This window comes from Vipera berus, assembly GCF_964194415.1.
Source record: "Vipera berus genome assembly, chromosome: 4".
In the NCBI taxonomy this organism is placed as follows: domain Eukaryota; kingdom Metazoa; phylum Chordata; class Lepidosauria; order Squamata; family Viperidae; genus Vipera; species Vipera berus.
In genome coordinates this window covers 84,735,704-84,756,415 of record NC_138206.1, presented here as the reverse complement: position 1 = coordinate 84,756,415, position 20,712 = coordinate 84,735,704, and the positions used below count along the sequence as shown (strand labels likewise).

At 43.7% G+C, this 20,712-nt stretch overlaps 1 protein-coding gene across 2 annotated transcripts in view; it reads right to left on the bottom strand.

Moving 5' to 3' along the window:
- The window catches only part of GABRB3 (gamma-aminobutyric acid type A receptor subunit beta3), a gene marked incomplete at its 3' end in the record, with an annotated part of 329,767 nt that overhangs the window by 55,645 nt on the left and 253,410 nt on the right, over nucleotides 1-20,712 (bottom strand). For both annotated transcript variants that reach the window (XM_081326818.1, XM_081326817.1), the window contains one exon: nucleotides 10,867-11,087. In XM_081326818.1, the coding sequence (XP_081182944.1) occupies nucleotides 10,867-11,087 (221 nt within the window). The remainder of the gene's footprint in view (nucleotides 1-10,866; nucleotides 11,088-20,712) is intronic.

Here is a 20,712-nt window from a genome sequence, read left to right as displayed (position 1 = left end):
CTCATGAGACCTAGAAGTCTGAGAAAGTTGAGACTGGTTGCTTTAAAGCTACATAATTACATATCTAGCACTTGTGTCTATACGCTGAGAAATTTGTTAATATGCAGGTGAATCATAAGCTTTCCCATAGATTTTGTTGACAATGTTAATGGAAGATGAATTGGATTGACACAATGAAGGGTTAAAAATATTTCTGAAGAATTTACATCATGGAATATGGATGAATGGATAAACTTATAAAAACTGGAATAGCTTCACAGCTGGTCTATGGCTTTAGGATAATGTCTTTTAGTAAACATCTGTCAGTGCCTGAATAATTCTCTAGGCAAGGTGCTCAGGCATATTGACCATAAGGAGAATGCATGTCTTCAGTATAACAGCAACAACTGTAATTTAGAAGAGACATTAAATAATCAAATACTAACCATGCCCCAAATCACAGCACATTAAACCAATGGGTGAAGTAATTTTAAAAATGTATCATTCTGGTTTATAAAAAATACCTTATAATACTCTCTTGTTATTAAACAGGAAAAAAACATCAACCAAATAATACCCAATTGTTTTAAGATATTATTAAATCCATGCCGATGATGATGATAATGATGATGATGATGATGATGATGATGATGATGATGATGATGATGATTAATTTGATTTCTATACCGCCCTTCTCCCGAAGGACTCAGGGCGGTGTACAGGGCAATGAAATGCAATAAAAATACAATAAACATAATGTTTCATTTTCTAATTACTTGAGAAAAAAGCCTTTTTCAAAAATAGAGAAATTTCCACAATCCAATCTTTAGTACCTGGAATAATGTCAGTTTTATAATTTCTCCAAATACATTTTAGGCAGCCTTCTGGTATAACAGTGATTCCTCAAAGATAGTCAGGTTCCAGATTTTAAAATACAGTTCAATAAAATATTAACTCATCGCCCAGTCCCCTTCTTGAGGGAAAGAGGCGATCTAGAAACATGAAATATAAATAAAATCAATTAATAAATAATATCCTTATCACTGTGGTATTTCTATATAAATATTATGTAATATACACTCACAAACACAGTGTCAGAATACATTTATTTCACATTTCATAAATGTATAGGTAGAACAATGTGCTTATTCTGGGGATTCTGCCATCTCTCCGAAGGGGGGGGGGGGAGAGGATAGACTTAAGGTGATCTTCTAACAACAGGGAACATTTGAACTGGGGGAGGGAGGGGGAGAGACAGATCTGGATTGCATCTTCATTTACAACTGAAAAAGGAAAGCAATAACCTTAAAACCAAGGAGAGTTCCCTTTCCCACGGAAGGGCCTGACACCTAAGCAAATGATGAGAGCCTGACCAAATGGATGAGGGGAGGGGCTGAAATGGGAATGCTTTATATAGGATTGAAATGTAACTTTGTTAGATTCCGTCTTGTATTGCCACAATCGATTCCATCCTAGTAAACATTTTCCTTTTGGACTAAACTTGAATCCAAGAGTTCTTATTTCCTAAGATGTGGATTGAGGTGGGTCCTGACAGTAGACGGAATCTGCTTTAAGAGTCAACCTGGAAGGGAAAACCTTACCGGGGGACTTTGCAACAAATACAATGTCTGGCGACGAAGCAAGAGAAGAGGGAAGCCCCATGGAGGGGGAGTCTTCCCCCCAAGTGAAATCCCAGAGACGATGGGAAGCTGAAGCGGCATATTCCCCCGGGGAAGAAGCGGTGGAGCAGTACGACCGAAAACCCCAATGGTCGATGGGCATTGGAAGGAAAAGTGAGTGGGAAAAGGCTTCGGGAGAAGCGACCCTGAGGCGGAGTAACCACCAACCAGAATGGAGGCAAGAGATGGAGAGTTCCCTGCACGCCAGTGAGGAGGAGCGGATCCTGGAAAAGGCCATTGATCTGATGAAAGCAACCCTGAGCTCACTGAGGGAGGAGAGAGCTGAAAATCGCAACTGAGGCAGCGCCTGGGGATGCAACTGGAAAGGTAACGGAGGGGATCCAACACCTGAAACCCCGGGGCCGTCCAATGGAACAGGAATGGCTGCCTCAGCAGTACCCACCCACCCCAGAACCACAGACGGGGACCAGGATGAGGAGCGATACCGGCCACGGAGCAGACAACGCTCCAGTCCAAGACTCCCGCCCCTGGAAGTCAAATTCAAGGGGGAGCAATCACGACTGGGATTTTTCCTAACCCAAGTCCTCAACTACATGGAAGAGTACGGACGGGACATCCCCAGTGACAAAGCACGCATCCGAATTGTGCAATCTGCCCTGGACGGGACGGCTGCAGACTGGGTGGTGAACTTGCATGACTCCAACGCCCCAGAACTCAACAACTTCAACCGATTCATGTCATCTTTAAGGCGGCAGTTCGAGGATCCTTTGGCTGACCGTAAGGCCCGGGAGAGAATCAAAACGGTGAGGCAGGGCAGGTGAGCAGTGGCTGATTATACCCAAGAATTCCGAGCCATTGCCAGCAAGCTGAACTGGCCAGAAGACATCCTCCTCAGCCACTTCAAAGACGGGCTAAACTACGACCTGTATGACGCTTGCCTGCCTCGAGGAGACCCACCCCATCTCGACGACTGGTACATCCTGGCGGAGGAAGTGGAAATAGACCTACTGAAGAGACACCGCAGAGGAAAACCATGGGGCCGCCTGCCACCCGAGCAAACACGCGAGGGGGAAAAACCACCAGCCACAGCCAAAAAATCAACAGGTTGCTTCAACTGCGGGAGAGAGGGCCACCGTGCTGCAGAATGTCGTTCAAAAGCCCCCCCATGAAAACCAGAGGCATCATCCTCCAAGAAGCCGGGGAAGCCCCAAGGCAACACAAAAGAATCTTCCATGAAGGGGACAGAGGCTGTAGAGTCCACAATTCCTGCCAGGAACTGGGATTGGACTCCGGCCTGCACTGCAGGGACGGTGGAAAACTCGGAAGACAGCTCAGAGGGAGAACCATTGGTGACTATATTAGCTTCCCCTATGCCTGAAGCAGCCAAAATAAAAGCTCTGATAGACTCTGGGTGCATCCGCTGCCTTATCAACCCAACGCTGGTGGAGAGATTGAGCATCCCAGTGAGGAAGCTAAAACAACCAATCTCTTTTAGTCAATTAGATGGGACAATAGCAGGGGGAGGACCAGCCACCCTAGCCACTTTACCAATCCACCTATCACTGGGGCCCCATGAGGAGGACATAACGTTTATAGTGGCCCCAGGCATGGAATGCCCAATGATTCTAGGACTGGAATGGCTGAAGAAATGGAACCCTGGGATAAACTGGAGGACAGCAGAACTCAATTTCCCAAAGGGGGGGCAGAAGAACTTAGACTCCAAAAGCACCCCCCCAACCCAGAGGGAGGAGACAGCAGCAGTGGGGAAAGAGAAGGGGTTACCAGAGATACCGGAAGAATACAGGGACCTGGCTGAGGTTTTCAGTGAGGAAAGAGCAGATGAGCTTCCCCCCCACCGCCCCACAGACTGCACCATAGAATTCAAACCTGGTGCAAAACTCCCAAAACCCAGGATGTATGCCATGAGCCCAAGGGAAATGGCAGAAATGGAAAGATTCATAAAGAAAAACTTAGAAAGAGGATTTATTGAGCCTGCCAAACCCAAAGTGGCCGCCCCGGTTCTGTTCAGGGAGAAGGATGGTTCTTTCCACTTGTGTGTAGATTATAGAAATTTGAACACAATTAGTGAATGTAATCTGTACCCCCTTCCCCTAATGAAGGATATGCTATCCCACCTATCGAAAGGAAAGATTTTTACCAAACTAGACCTGAGGGAAGCATATTACCGTATTAGGATTAAGGAAGGAGTCGAATGGAAGACTGCATTCAACTTCCCAATGGGGTGCTATCAATTCAAAGTATTGCCATTCGGACTGCAAGGGCCCCCCACAGTCTTTATGCAATTAATTAATGATGTGCTGAGAGAGCACCTATATAAGGGGGTCCTGGTTTACCTCGATGACATCCTTATCTTCACAGAAACCAAAGAGGAACATATCAAACTAGTCAGAGCAGTCCTGAAGAAGTTGCGAGCTGCCCATTTATATGCTAAATTATCGAAGTGTGAATTCCATCAGGAAAAAATCGACTACCTGGGATATCGCATATCTCCAGAGGGCATCGAAATGGACCCTGAGAAGGTCAGGGCAGTACTAGAGTGGGCACCCCCCGCAAACGGAAGCAATTACAAAGTTTCCTGGGGTTTGCAAATTTCTACCGCCAATTCATCCCCGCATTTGGCCAAATAGCCATGCCCCTCACAAATTTGTTGGAAACGAAGGGGGGGTCACCCATGAAACCCAGCCAGCCTCTGAAATGGTCAATGGAATGTCAAGCAGCATTTGAGAGGCTAAAGAGACTTTTTTCTGCTGAACCTGTCCTAAAACACCCAGATCCCAACAAACCTTTTGTAATACAGGCAGATGCGAGTGATGTAGTGGTAGGAGCCGTACTATTACAAGAAAATGATGGGGAGACGTTGCAACCATGCACATACACATCCAGAAAACTCACAGAAACAGCGCTGGCCAATATGGGAAAAAGAGGCATTCTCGTTGAGGTGGGCATTACTAACATGGCACCAATTTTTAGAAGGAAATAAAATACCTTTCCAGGTCTGGACAGACCACAAGAATTTGGAAGCACTAAAAACGCCCAGGAAGCTCACTCCTAAGCAAGCCCGCTGGTCCCAACATTTTCACCGATTCAATTTCACTCTCAAACACTTACCAGGGGGAAAGAACTTCCTGGCAGATGCATTATCCCGCATGCCCCAATATAACAGCACAAGAGTTACTGACTTTAAACCACTTGTACCGGAACAACAACTGGCAGCACCAGTCACCACCAGGGCACAAGAAAAAATGAAGCCGAAGGTAGATAGCCAAACTGGAATAGAATTCAGGAAATCTTTGGAAAGTGATGAATGGTTCCAGAAAAATAAACATGTGTGCACAATTAAAGATGGACTGCCATGGGTGGGGGAGAAGCTATATATACCTGCCACACAGAGAATCAATTTCATGCAACTGTGCCATGATACAAAATCAGCAGGTCACTTTGGCTTTGTAAAAACCTTACACTTAACTAAAAGGCAATTTTGGTGGCCATCTATGAAAAAGGACATAGAAAGCTATGTGGGTAGCTGTCAAATTTGCGCGATGGCCAAAAGACTGCAAGGGAAACCGCCAGGTCTGTTACAACCGGTGGCAAACCCCTCAGCCCCATGGAAAGAAATAGCCATGGATTTTATCGTAGAACTGCCAGAAAGTAATGGAAACACCGTAGTCTGGACTGTCACAGATCTGTTCTCTAAGCAAGTCCATTTCATACCTTGCCAAAAAATCCCGACCGCAAAAGCATTAGCAAAACTTTTTGTACAGCATATTTACAGATTGCACGGGGTACCACAATGCATCATATCTGACAGAGGGGTGCAATTTATGTCAGCATTTTGGAAAGAATTTTTATCCCTCTTAGGAACCACCCAAGGACTGTCATCTAGTCACCATCCTCAGACAGACGGAGCTTCTGAAAGACTTAATAATATACTTGAACAATATCTGAGATGCTTTATTAATTTTCAGCTGTCCGACTGGGCGGACCTACTTCCTTTTGCAGAAGTAGCATATAATAATGCAGTCCACTCAAGCACAGGTTACGCTCCTTTTCAAGTAGCTACAGGCCAGAGTTTCAACCCAATACCAGAACTAAACCCAAAAGAACCGGTTATCCCTGATCTGAAGGAATGGATTGCTCAATTACAAAATACATGGCCAATTGTTAGGAAAGCGTTGGAAGATGCCAGAAAAGCATACAAGACACAGGCAGACAAAAAAAGAACCGATCCCACACCATTTAGGGTAGGAGAGATGGTATATTTATCCACAAAATACCTGAAATCACTCCAACCCTGTAAAAAACTAGGACCAAAATATATTGGACCCTTTCCAATTAAAAGAATCATAAACCCAGTAACAGTTGAATTAGAACTACCCAAAAATCTTAGACGAATACACCCAACCTTCCACTGCAGTCTATTAAAGAGAGAACAACAATCACCACTACGAGCAAAAATCCCACCACCACCACCCCCCATCATGGTGGAAGGAGAACAACATTTTGAAGTGAAAGAAATCTTAGATTCCAGAAAACACCATGGAACGATACAATATTTAGTGGCATGGAAACACCTCCCCTCCTCAGAAAATGAGTGGGTTAACAAACTCCATGTTAAAGCACCTAAGTTGCTTAAGAGGTTTCATACAGAATATCCGAACAAACCAGGCTAACATTTATATGTTTTCTTTCCCCACAGATGGACTCATCTTTTTTCTGAAAGGAGAGCCGAATGTCAGAATCCATTTATATCACATTTCATAAATGTATAGGTAGAACAATGTGCTTATTCTGGGGATTCTGCCATCTCTCCGAAGGGGGGGGGGAGAGGATAGACTTAAGGTGATCTTCTAACAACAGGGAACATTTGAACTGGGGGAGGGAGGGGGAGAGACAGATCTGGATTGCATCTTCATTTACAACTGAAAAAGGAAAGCAATAACCATAAAACCAAGGAGAGTTCCCTTTCCCACGGAAGGGCCTGACACCTAAGCAAATGATGAGAGCCTGACCAAATGGATGAGGGGAGGGGCTGAAATGGGAATGCTTTATATAGGATTGAAATGTAACTTTGTTAGATTCCGTCTTGTATTACCACAATCGATTCCATCCTAGTAAACATTTTCCTTTTGGACTAAACTTGCATCCAAGAGTTCTTATTTCCTAAGATGTGGATTGAGGTGGGTCCTGACACACAGACACATGTGTGTGTGTGTGTGCGCGCATGTGTGTGTGTTGTAATATTCCCAAAAATACAAGTGATTCACAAGGCCACAACATATGAGTCAATGTATCCTCAATTTTTTTACATCTCCAACAAAGGAAATTATATATTCTTTGTGGAGCCCTATAAACTTAGAATACAATTTTGATCAATTGTAAACTCAAATCTATTGAAACCGGTTTAAGATTTTTAAAGAACTTGCAACTCTTCATGTGATATTATCAGATATTTCAGATATTTCTTTAGTCCTTAAATCCAAGTGGTGTCAACTTTCAAAAGTGTTAACTTTTAGTAAAGAAATGTTGCAGACTAAGTTTAGTCCATGGACTCCATCAAATCAAGTCTTAGGTATCCTTGAAGTGACTGAGGTGTCTGGTCTACTTTTCATTTTGCTAATCTACTGGACAGCCATCAAATCTATTAGCTGCTAATTATGAGCAGAGTGAGGAGGTAAATTAATTGATTTTAACCCCCACAAAACTAAGCTAAGGTAAACTAAGCAGGTGTGACTTGTACTTTGCAGAACCAATTTTGATTACAAAATTACACTTTTGTTTAGGAAGAAGAATGTGAATTTGAGGGAGAACAAAAGCATCCTAATTGGTAAAACAGCATGGGCATTAAAGTCAATAAAATATCTGAAACTTCAAGTGTGATATATCAGAGAGTTCCATTCTGTTAAAAGAAAGAATAGAAAGAATATATGGATAGAAAGAATGGATAGAAAGAAAACAAGAATATATTGGGAAATATATTTTAAATAGAATAGAATTCTTCCCTTGCTGAGTGCTGAGTGATAGATATCTTTCTAATTTTATATTACATACAGCATACCTTACAAGTTTGAAACACTTATCCCCATGTTAGTTATAGTTAAATAATAACTTTAACTTATTAACACTAATCATGTGACTGTTATAAAACTTACAATACATTCTTGTATAAATACAGTACATTCCTGTATTTATGTGTTTAGAATGAATGCCTAAATTCTAAAAAGATTCTCTAGCTAACATGCTTTTGTATCCATACAATACTATATCATAAACCAATACTGACATTTATTCTAAATTAGTTAAACAATGTCTTTCGAGTTGAGCACCATTTTTGAATTTTGAGTAATACACTTAAGTCTATCACTGTTTTCAGGAAAAAGGTGGATGGTTGGCAAATGATGAAATGCATGCCACAATGTCATGACAGGAACCTGATGTGCTTTCGAGCAACATTGCAGTTGAAGAACAAAAGACTGGAACCAGAACTGTGGCACCATGCCATATTTTTCATCACTGTCTTAACCAAAACTAGAAATGGTCAGGTGTAACTCATCAAAACCAACACAGGAAGTGGGAAAAATCAGAACAAAACTATGGCAGCAGAGATTGGGAAAAACTGCTGCCTGAAATTCTGTAAGGTAAACTGTACAAAATATTAAAGTAAATTGCTTGATTCAACATTAGAAAGTAATTTATAAAGTCTCAGTGAAATGTTGCAAAGATTGCAAAATATTTACCAAGGGTTGCAAGAGCAAGGACAATGGGTTGCATCAACTACAAATAAATAGAGTGACACAACCCCCTTCAATCCCACATCTTAAGAAAACAGAACTCTTGGAAGCTATTTTTTCCAACAGGAACTTTTATTAAGAGTAGCTAATAGCAGGCATAATAGACAGGATCTGAGGATTTCCCACGCAGAATGATAGGTTCAGGTATTCCCAAGCAAGACCCCACCCCATAGTCCACCTGGCCAGTGTGGGATGGCCAATCCCCAGGTGTTAGGTCCATCATGGGAAAAGGAGAGATAACATTGGCCCATCTCCAGTTCACACAGCGATGGTCAGCGGCTCTTCACACCTTCCTCTGAAAGTGTAGAAATAAACCAGGCATGGAGGTTACATTCCTTACTCCCTCCTTTGTTCCAGATGACAGTTTAGGGAGATAAAGTTCAGAGAGAGATATAATGCAGGAAAGCAAAATGTTACCTTGTAGAAGATAGAGGACACAGGGCCAATAAATGAAAGCAAAAGGTTACATTGTAGCAGATAGAATGGATAGGGGAAGTAGAGGCAATAAACCCATGTGCACATCCCCCCTCCCCCTTGGGAGTATGGCAGAACCAAGGGAAAGGTGAGATTTGATTTTGGGTCAGAGGGGATAGATAGAAATGAAACAGGGATGGGTTCTGACAGAGAGGCTTCCTCATTCTTAAACACAAGCGATTATAGTTGCCCCCATTCTCAGTACAGAGTAAGGGAAAAGTCTGGAATCCCTTTTGATGGATTAAGCTGCCTTAAAATGTATAGCAAAATAGTGATATGCCAGTGGTAACCAGTATATGTCTAATGCTCTAAAGTTCTCCTGCTGAGATGACGAATCCCAGCAGAGAGAAATCACATTATTTCCATAGAACAGAATAATCCTCCTACATTTAAATTATTCTCAGGTCACAATGCTGATGTAAAGTGGACTGGAATAATGTGATGTCTATGGGAAAAAAGGCACATAGAAATCATTTTACTTGTGCATATTGCTCTTATTAAAGAGGGTGGCATAGTTATGTTCCTGCCTTTACAATGCATTTTCCATGAAATTGGTTGTAGAGGTGAAGACCTTGGCACTCCTTTGTGTCCCGTTCCCCCACCCAGGGAAGTTCTAGGTTTGTTCATATGAGTTCCACATACAGCCTACTTTTCTAAGAACAAATGTAGACCTTGTTGAATGTAGAAGTAGAAAAAGCTTTGAAAATGAAAATATTAAAACAAAATTTTCCTAGTTAAACTTAGTTCATGAAGAAACTAAAATTTAAACTTACACAGTTGAAGAACTACTCTCCAAATTTCATGAAATAAATTGAGGCTAATTCTCTGAAATGTACTAATACTTTACTCCAAAATTATCAAAGCTTATGAGGGAAGCAACCACAAAGCTAAAGCTGAAGTTGTTTTTATACTGATCCTTCGTATTAACAATGGGCAAATCCAAGCACAAAGAGGCTTTTATTGCTTCTGGAAAAGCCTTAAAACCTAATTCTGTGGGTTAGCTTGGCAGTCTGATGGGGGACTCTGTATTGGAGGTGGTTGGTGGACTAACAGAAAAGATTCCACCACTGTACCAATCTTGTTTTTGCTGACCTCTGTGCACAATGTTTTAATATTTTATATTAAATATTAAATCATATTAATTATGTTTTTAACTGTAAGCTGCCCAGAGTTGCTTTGCAGAGTGAGATAGATAACATATATAATAAAACAAAAAAAAAACTTTACTGAAAAGAGTCAGTATTTTAGGCTTGAAACAACCAGACAATTGCTATAGTTACATAAAATTCTGTCTCCTAGCTGCCATCTATTTGGTTGTCCACATTTGCTCTAATTAATTCAGGCCTTGCTATGTAAACCAGGAGAAAAAAACCTTTTTTCTGTCAATACCCAGGCCATTTTCCAGGAACTGTATTACCAACAAACAGGATCAGAGTTAAAATAGACAAGGTTGCCTGCTGTCTCTCACAAATACGAAGTCTCTTTTTCACACATGCACACAGAAAACAGATAGGGGCACAATTTTTCTCTCTATGCTTAGAAAAAGAAAGTGATTTTTGTGTGTGTGTAGTTCTCTATGTCTAATTTGTTTCAATAGAAAATCTGAGAAACATGGTTACAAACATGGACAGAGCCTTTGCTTTACTGTCCACAAATTGGGAAATTTAGAATTTACAGGTAAAACTTACACCAAAGAAATCCACTTTTCATTCTTGATTTAAAATTTTCAGCTCCTGTATAACTTCTATTCTGAACAATAAATTCATTGGCAATTGAAAAATAAAACATTGACAATGCTACTTAGTTTGTAGAGACATCTGTTTTAAAAGCAATGAAATGGATAATACGTTATGCATATTATGATCTAATTTAGTATTTAATGTAACAATCTTGCACCAATCCCCCCAAGTGATGATCAATATAACATACAAGAGTGCATAATTCTTGATTACATAGCTACAAACCTGAGGCCATATAATACTGTGCCATCTGGATGAAGGCGAATCATTCGATTCTTAACAGTAACACCATGCACAAACGATTTCTTGTCATTTAGAAAGTAAGTATCAGGCACCCATAGTTGATCTGCTACTCTGTTATCAAGCGTAAGGTTGAGAGGAATCCCAGCATAGGTTAGTCTTTTATCTCGCCAGTATTGTTGAAAATACATTGTTAATGTGTAATCCTGGTGGAGAGAAGAAGAAAAACTGAAGATAAGTCTTGGTTATGAACTGAACTTCCAGAATCAACTTTCATATAATCTTAGATTTAGTTAGGTTGTTCCAAATAAAAAGATAATATTTATTTCAAAATGCATACCATTTTTCTTCCTAAAGGTCTCTTTACCTAATACTGTATAAGCTTCAATGAAACATCTCTGGACTGAAATAACACACTAGCAAGAGCTCTACTAATGTTACTGTAGTGTTTTTGTTTTTAGATTTTTCATAACCAAAAGAAAAAATGACTTCACAAAAATATGTCCACTGCTTTAGAAGAAAAGCTATCTTTCACAGGAAATGAATGTCATTACTATTCAGAGCTACAGCAGTTATATTTTACTTTCAGTGCTCATGAACAGTTTCTATTAAAAGGACAATATGCCCCCTGGTGTTTTCTGCAATTTTCTGAAGTGCAAGTTAGGAATAAAGGCATTCTTTACTAGTGATATCTTAATTAAAGCTTGATTTTAGTAGTAATAAAACTGGAAAGTATTTTTATTGACTTGTAATAAATGACTTAAAAAACTAAATTACTAAAACCCACATGTATACATGTATAATACCAAATAAGAAATTATACTACAATATCAGCAATTTAGTTAAACCAAAAGCTGTTGCTATTGTAAAAGAAAATATATATTTAGAGAGGCATATTCTAGCTATCTTGCACTCTTCCTTGAGTTGTGTCAGATTTCCCCTTTAGAGAAGTCTGATCCAGAAGTAAAAAAGTTACCTTTCCCACTCAGCAACTGAAAACAGAGCTTTAATGCTATACTACAGAGCAGCACATGACATTCTATAAACCAAATGGGAAAATAAAGAATACACACATTCTCATCTATATAAGCTATGCCTCATTGTAACCTTCATAAATTCTGCACCCACAATTATTGACTTGGTTTACAGTATTTGCATCAGAATGCATGCTTGGCTAGGAAAGCTAGCTCTGAGAATATGGCAGGAAACAGATAATTAAAAGAGTAAACTTTCCCTCTCCTCTCTGACAGCTCAGGTCACATTGTCCAATTAATCTTTTGGCAATTGTTATGAGAAGAAACTTTGGTTTGCCAAAACATATTTTAGCGGCTTTGGTTCTCACACTGATAGGGTGTACCTGTGGATCCCAAATGCTCCCCTCCACCACCACCCTATCTATAGACAAGCTAGAAGCACTATGGTGGTCCTAAAGACAGTACATTTTGTAGCTTGAGAGGTATGTGACAATGTTGCCCCTATAGGACAATATTATTCATGTCTATTCATTAGTAAAGGAATGAGAAAAGCAGGGTGGTAAGTTTGAATGCCTTTGGCAGAGAAACACAAAACAAATTCATTAAATAAGGTACAATATATGAATTGTTTGTAACATGAGGATTTGTCCCACACAAGCTTTAAACTGATATTTAACAACTGAGAACAGAACACCCATTATTTCTTGAAACTCACATACCAGTTAAGCAGAAGTAAGCCACAGTTTATGGTCTGGATTCTCATTTTAATCTAGTAAATTGCTTATAAAATAGGCTAGTCTAATTTATTCAGGCTCATCTAGTGAACCTCTTGGTTGGCTTGAAGGTTTGAACTCTCCCTAATTTTAGAAATAATCCAATATCTTTGAACTCAGGAAGTAAACAACACTGAGTTGAATTATATATTATATACCGTCATCTCGTTTAGTCCAAGAGGTTCCATCTTTGACTATAGGAGGAGAGATGTTACCTCCCATTGATAGAGCACGCAATCTGGGTGTCCTCCTAGATTCAGGACTCAGTTTTGAAGATCATATTGGAGTCGTGGCTAGGGGGGCATTTGCCCAGATTCACCTAATATACCAATTGCGCCCCTTTCTGGACCGAGATGCCCTACGTACAGTCACCCACGCACTCGTTACCTCCCGTATAGACTACTGTAATGCTCTCTACATGGGGCTGCCCTTGAAGACCACCCGGAGGATTCAGCTGGTGCAGAGTGCAGCTGCACGGGTTGTGATGGGAGCACCCCGATACTCCCATATTACACCCCTCCTGCGTGAGCTGCATTGGCTACCGGTTGCCCTCCGGGTGAGATTTAAGGTGCTGGTACTTACCTTTAAAGCCCTACATGGCTTAGGCCCGGGATACTTGCAGGACCATCTGCTGCCGGGAACAAATTCCCATCGCCCAGTACGCTCACACAGAGAAGGCCTCCTCAGGGTACCGTCAGCTAGGCAATGTTGGCTGGCGACCCCCAGGGGGAGGGCCTTCTCTGTGGGAGTGCCAGCCCTATGGAATCAGCTCCCCCCTGAGCTACGGATGGCCCAAAATCTCCAATCCTTTCGCCGCGACCTCAAAACACTCCTATTCCACCAGGCTGACCTGGACTGACAGGCATTTTAATTAATTATATTTACAATTTTTAATTTATTTTTAGTTTTTAATTTTAATTTATTGCACAGATGATTTTAATTTTATTTTTATCTTAATTTCTGTACTTATATGTTTTGTTGTTAGCCGCCCTGAGTCCTTCGGGAGATAGGGCGGGATATAAATCCCATCAATAAATAAATAAATAAATAAATAAATATTTTCCCAATAGGGGATACTGTAGTATGAGACTAGGCTGAAGTTGCCACACCTACAGATGAAGTAGGCATGTAAGCAGGGTGGAATTGTGTCTATAAGACCCCTTCAGGAAGGTAGTTAAGAAGAAGCCAAGTCCTTAAGGAAACAAAGGTAAGAATGTTACCTGAACCAGACAAAATAAATTTGGCCTGAGCGCATGGAACCTCTCCTCCCCTATAAATCCCAGCAACAGCCTGACTTGAAAATCAACAAGATAAGTTTAGTGCCAGCCTTGTGAATTGACAAAACAAGCATAAAAGGGATCCTGAAGCTTGCCCACTTTTTGAGTTGTTTTGGATCCAGATTTGGCATCTTCTATCCCTGTAGCTAATGCCTGGCAGCCTAAGTAACAATGATGTTGGTAAGTGTTGATGAGTGTATATTTGCATGTGAGAAAGAGTAAGTGTAGATTGCAATCAGTAAAGTTTTGCTGTTACTTTAAATTCATGGGTGTCCACATATTGCAAAGAACCTATTGTTTCAATGTTTGGTTGAAAGTGAATTGAGTGTGTCCCTAATTACTTCTCAGTTGTTGACCAGGACTATGAGTGTGTGTGAGAGAGTTTATCAGTAAGGATAGCTGATCAATGATGGACACTTTTTATGAATAAGTGACTAAGAATTACAATAATTACTAAGTATATTTATTCAAAAGGAAGGCAGTACCTAGATTAAATAAGTATAGAATTGTAATTTCAATTGGTTTGGTCATGTTAATCTGGTTAATCATTGCTATTTTTTCTTAATAATGCTGCATTCAAATATTTCCAGATGTTAATTAATCACTCAGGAGCAGGCCATTTTTAAACTCTCTTATATATCATGCATTTCCTAACTAACCCCTTTTTATTTAATTCCATACTGAATGACACCCTGTTGATAATGTTGAGCTGAGAGCTCTTACTATCAGTTAAGTCATCAGGGACTACTGCTTTGTTATGGTTGGATCTTTTTACCATTATGGTCCACTAACTGGGAAGAAATCCTGAGGATATTGGACTATTTTTTTCATCTCCTTAATAGAAACTAGTATGCTAACCTGCAATCACAAGAAAATGAATGTATGTTTATCCTGCAGTAGTTTTTATTTTCAGATAAATATATTGTAGAACAGGGCTTTTCAACCTTTTCACCCATTGTACCACTTTTAGGATATGGCAATATCTGAGTACCACCAGTTGCCTAGCAAGGTGTCAAAAACGTGATGACCCAAAAAAAGAGGAAAAAAGTGATAAGTCCTCGACTTACAACAGTTCGCTTAGTGACTGTTCGAAATTACAACGGCACTGAAAAAAGTGACCTATGACCATTTTTCACACTTATGACTGTTTCAGCATCCCCAGGGTCATGTGATTTACATTCAGATGCTTGGCAACTGATTCATATTTATGATGTCTGCAGTGTCTCAAGGTCATGTGATCCCCTTTTGGAACCTTTTGACAAGCAAAGTCAATGGGGAAACCAGATTCACTTAACAACCTTTTATATTGGGGTGTCAACCTCAATTTCAATTAGGGCCAGCTGATCTCCTCCAGGTCTGTGCAGCGCTGCTTTATCTGGTTCCCTTCCTCGCTACACTTGGCTAGGGGTCGCGTACCACCTGCCAAGTGCTAAATTACCACTGGTGGTATGTGTACCACTGGTTGAAAAGCCCTTCTAGTCCTGTTCAGTTGACATGCTAACCAGAGCAGACTGTTCACTGCGGATTCTTATGCTCTAAATATGAACAGGAAAAAAGAGGATCTGGTGTTTGTCTATTCTCATGGTATGAACGGTAACATTTTTCCCACACTAGCACTTGGTATGAAGACCTTGAAAAAGATATGCAAATGCTGTGATGTCTGTATACCTAGAAATATCAGAATGATGCAAGCCACAGTATTCCCTGTGACACTCTGTGGAAGCAAAATTTGGATTCTGGAGGGAAGAGGAATTATGCTTTTGAACACTGGTATTGAAGAAGACTTCTAAGAATACCATGGACAGCCAAAAAAACTAACAAATGGATTATTGAATAAATCAACTCAGCATTCTCACTCAAAGCACAACTACTGTAAGTGGGTTCAAACCATAATTATCAGAAAATCTAGCCCTCTGGAAAAGGATTTAATGCTGGTAAAGGTGGAAGGAAAGATAAGAAGAACATTTAGCAATAAAGTGGATGTCTCAGTTACAGCAGCAATGAGTACACGAGATCAGGTTAGGGATAAATACCGTGTTTCCCTGAAAGTAAGACCCAGTCTTATATTATTTTTGCCTCCAAAAGAGGCATTAGATCTTATTTTCAGGCAGTGTCTTATATTTTTCATGACACCTGCCTCCTCGCGGTGGTTGTACCAACAGCCCATCCAGCTGGAGCCTGCATGGCTGCTGGCCCACTTCTGCTGCAGCTGCTCATGGCAGGAGGCTGTGTGGCACATTGTGCCGCTGCCACCATGACGACGCAAGGCAGATGGGGGAGGAGGTGGAGCTGCCCCATGCACCTTGCACCTGCTTCCTTCAGGTCCCCCCCCCAGCCAGGCCATTCCTTGCTCCCTTTCATTCCTCTCCTGAGCCAGACTGCCATGCTACCCTACGGAGGATGGGTGGGGTCGGCCTGGTCCCCCTCCTGCTGAAATGGAGTTGTGTTTTTTTTTTAATCCCATTTATATCCCGCCCTTCTCCGAAGACTCAGGGCGGCTTACAATCTAAGCACAAATCAATGTGCTTAGCAATAGCCTTCATTCTATGTATATGCCTGCTTATTAGGGCTTTTGGGGGGCCCCCAAGCGGCATTTTTACAAAGTCAGCTTATTGCCCCCAACAATCTGGGTCCTCATTTTACCTACCTCGGAAGGATGGAAGGCTGAGTCAACCTTGAGCCTGGTGGGATGCGAATCTGCACTAATTGCAGGAAGCTGGTGTTACTTAAGGAGGCATTAGCCCACTGCTCCACCAAGGCTCTTTCATGGGACTAAAGGTTCATGGGACTAAAAAAAGTTCAGTCAGACCTTCCAACTTCTCACGAGATATTTTTTTTTGTGAGACGTTGGAAGGTCTCACTGAACTCTTTTTTAGTCTTGCAATCTCTGTTTCCCTGCAGCAGGAGAAAAATGCACCAGAGCTGGAAAGCAGGTTAGTGAAGAATTTTTTTGCTTTCAGGAGGAGAAGTGGCAGGAAATGGGGCTGCCATTTCAAAAATGGAGATGGGAGATGTGGGCCAGGGCAGCAAGCAAGTGCTCTTCTTTGCTCTGCATCACTGTGCAGAGCTGCTCTGCTTCCTGTTCTCTGTTCTCTACAGTGGTGGTGATGGAGGGCTGGCAGAGGGAGGCTGTGGGGGAGGCTTGTGCAAGCTATGGGAGAGTTGGCGGAGAAGGAGGTGGCTACTGCCGTCCGACAGGTGATTTGTGGGGCAGAGCGTGAAGAAAGCCCCTCCAGTGGCACACAGTGGCAGCAGAGCCTTTCACCATCACTCCCCCCTAGCTCCGAAATGGTGGAGGGGGACTAGGCCTACCCCGCCCATCCTCCGTAGGGTAGCATGACAGTCTGGCTCAGGAGGGGAGTGAAAGAGAAAGAGTGAAAGGAATGGCCTGGTGTTGTGATTCAGGGTCAGCCTGTGGGTTCGGCAGTTGGGTCGGATGACTCAGATGAGGGGGAGGAGGGGGGTGTTGAAGAACTTGCTGATGATGGCTTTGAGGCTCCGCAGAGCCCCCAGCCAGGCCCCTCCTACCTGGTGGAGACCCAGACCCAGCTGTGTGAGCCTGACAGTGTGGATGAAGATGACCCACAGCTGGCCCTGTTCAAGGACGCCCGACGCAGGAGGCAGTCAAGTAGGAGCAAGCAGAGGAAGGCTGTGGGACTTCTCGGAAGGAGGCAAAGAGAGGCCACGCCCTGAACTCTTTATAAAGGGAATGTTTGGGGGAGGGCTGGTTTGCTGAAAGCAACTGCTCCGATAGTGTTTCAAAGCTCCGGTATCTTGTTTCATGTTTTGTTTGTGTAATAAATTTGGCAGACGTATTCCAGCCTTTTGCCGTCTGTAAAGGGGTTGCCTTTTCTGCAAGGCCGGTAGCAGGCTGGTACAGAACAGTTTGCTTTCAGCCACCCACCCCTTACTAATATTATGGAGCAGCTACGTGCGGAGAATGCCCAGCTCACCCAGCAACTCACTTTGCTGGCAGCTCAGGTGGCTCAACTGCAAGCTCAGGTTCATGCTGCACCCCCACCATCACCCCCACCCAGGAGAAAATGCCAAGTTGCAATGCCGGATAAATTTACAGGCACTCCAGAACTGTTTCCTGCTTTCCTGGGACAATGCCAGCTCTTTATCAGTGTGAGAGCAGCTGATTTCCCCACTGACCGGGATAAGGTGGGGTTTGTGTTAAGCCTTCTTTCGGGTGATGCAGCTCGTTGGGGCACGCCTCTGCTGGCTCAACCTAGCCCATTGTTGGACAACTTTGTGGGGTTTTGTGATCATATGCGTCTGATGTATGAGGACCCTATTAAGACGCAGACTGCTACTCGACGTCTGAAAGCTCTGAGGCAGGGTCAACGCCCCCTACAGGGCTATATCAGCGATTTCCGGCTGCTTAGCCAGGATTCCGCCTGGAATGAGGCTGCGCTCGTGGATGCCTTCCAGGATGGATTGTCGGAGGAGATGTTGGATGAGCTGGCCCATGTGGATATTCCCTCAGACCTCAATGGGCTGATCCATCTCTGCCTGCGGATCGATGCTCGGTTCCAGCAGCGAAGGAGTCGCCGTGCCACCCCACAGACCCCTGCCGCCCCTGTTGTGCGAGAGCCCCCAGTTCAAAGGGAGGAACCAATGGAGCTGGGTGCCGCCAGGTCTCGTCTATCGGTGACTGAAATGAACAGACGACGATCGGGGGGGGGTTGTGTTTTTACTGTGGGGACCCTGGACATTTGGCTGCTTTTTGCCCAAAGAAGCGACAGCGGGCATCAGTGATCGAGTCTGCCCCGAGAAAGTCCCCTACTTTTCTGTCGGGAAACGCCCCGAGCCTGATCTAGACGGTGTGATAGATCGGGCGTCCCACAACAACAACACTGAGCGACGTCTTTCCGATGCTGCCTGTGGACCTCCATGGCATCTGATATTGGAGGCACGTCTGATCCTTCCTGGCAAGCCAGAGGGGATTCCAGTCCATGCCTTAATTGACTCTGGGGCCACCACAAATTTTATGGACTCAGCATTTGTGGCCAAATGGGCTGTTCCCCAGTGCCCGGTGGATCCGCCCATGTTAGTGGAGACTATCGATGGTCGAGTGCTCCTGTCTGGGCCTATTACGGCCGCCACGCAACCATTATGTATGGCCATCAGTTCCCATGTGGAGGCCATCCAGTTCTATATCACCTCAGACCTGCATTTCCCTGTGGTCTTGGGACTGGCGTGGCTCCGGGCGCATGACCCACAGATCTATTGGTCACAGAACTTGGTCACCTTCCCAAGCTTGCAGTGCGTGGACCACTCCCGCCATATTTGTGCCGGCCAGGTGGAGGGTTTCCCAGGGGTGTTCAGCGAGACAGAGGCGGATCAATTACCCCCGCACAGGCCCTATGACTGCCCCATTGATTTAGTCCCTGATGCGCCTCTCCCAGTGGGGCGTTTGTACTCCATGTCGGACCCCGAGTTGGCTGCATTGCGGGACTTTCTGGAGAAGAATTTGGCTCGCGGTTTCATCCGGCCCTAGTCCTCGCCAGTGTCTGCACCCGTGCTCTTCGTCAAAAAGAAGTCGGGCGAATTACAGCTTTGCTGCAATTACAGAAAACTCAACGCCATCACGGTGCGCAACCGTTACCCGCTGCCCCTCATCCCCGAACTCTTGGACCGACTCCGGGAGGCTAAGATCTTCACGAAACTGTACCTGCGTGGAGCTTACAACCTCGTCAGGGTTCGGCCGGGTGATGAGTGGAAGACGGCGTTTGGTACTCGCTATGGACATTTTGAGTACACGGTGATGCCGTTTGGCCTGACCAACGCCCCCGCTGTGTTTCAGCATTTCATGAATGACATTTTCCGGGATTTTTGGATCAGTTCGTCGTGATCTACTTGGACGACATCCTGATCTACTCCCCGTCGCGTGAGGTGCACCATCAGCATCTCCATCAGGTCCTGCAGCGACTCCGAGAACATCGGCTGTTTGCCAAGTTGGAGAAGTGCCAGTTCTACCGGGTGACCATCGATTTCCTGGGTCACCGCATTTCTCCTGAGGGCATCGCCATGGAGCCGAGTAAGGTTGAGTCTTTGCAGAGTTGGCAACCCCCGCGTCGCGTGAAGGATGTTCAGCGACTTCTTGGATTTGCCAACTATTACCGAACTTTCATCCCTGGGTTTGCTGCCTTGACAGCCCCCCTCACCCGGCTGCTGCAGAAGAAGACTCGGTTCCAGTGGAACGCACCAGAACAACAGGCTTTCCAGACTTTGAAGGAAGCCTTCATGAAGGAGCCCATCTTGAAGCATCCTGACCCGCAACGGCCGTTTGTCGTGGAGGCGGACGCCTCCGACATTGCCATTGGGGCGGTGTTACTCCAGGCAACTATGCCCAGCGGTACCCTCTTCCGTTGCGCGTATCATTCACGAAAACTGAACCCTTCGGAGCGCAATTATACAATCTGGGAGAAGGAGCTGCTGGCCATCAAAGCAGCGTTCGAGGCCTGGAGGCATCATCTGGAGGGAGCGCGGCATCAAATCGAGGTCCGGACGGACCATAAGAATCTGGAAAGCCTGCAGACCGCTCGGAATTTGAACCAACGCCAGATCCGGTGGTCTCTTTTCTTTGCGAGGTTTGACTTCCGGGTTCGGTACATACCTAGCAGGCACAATCAAAGAGCGGATGCTCTGTCCAGGAAGCCTGAATATTCCCGAGTGGAAGACAAGCTTCTGCCCAGGACAGTGATCCCCGTCGAGTCTTTTGCTGCGGTACGGGAGCCGGTTGATATACGGGCTCGGATCCGGGAGGCACAGCAGCAGGAGGTGTGGGTGGCTCAGCGGAAG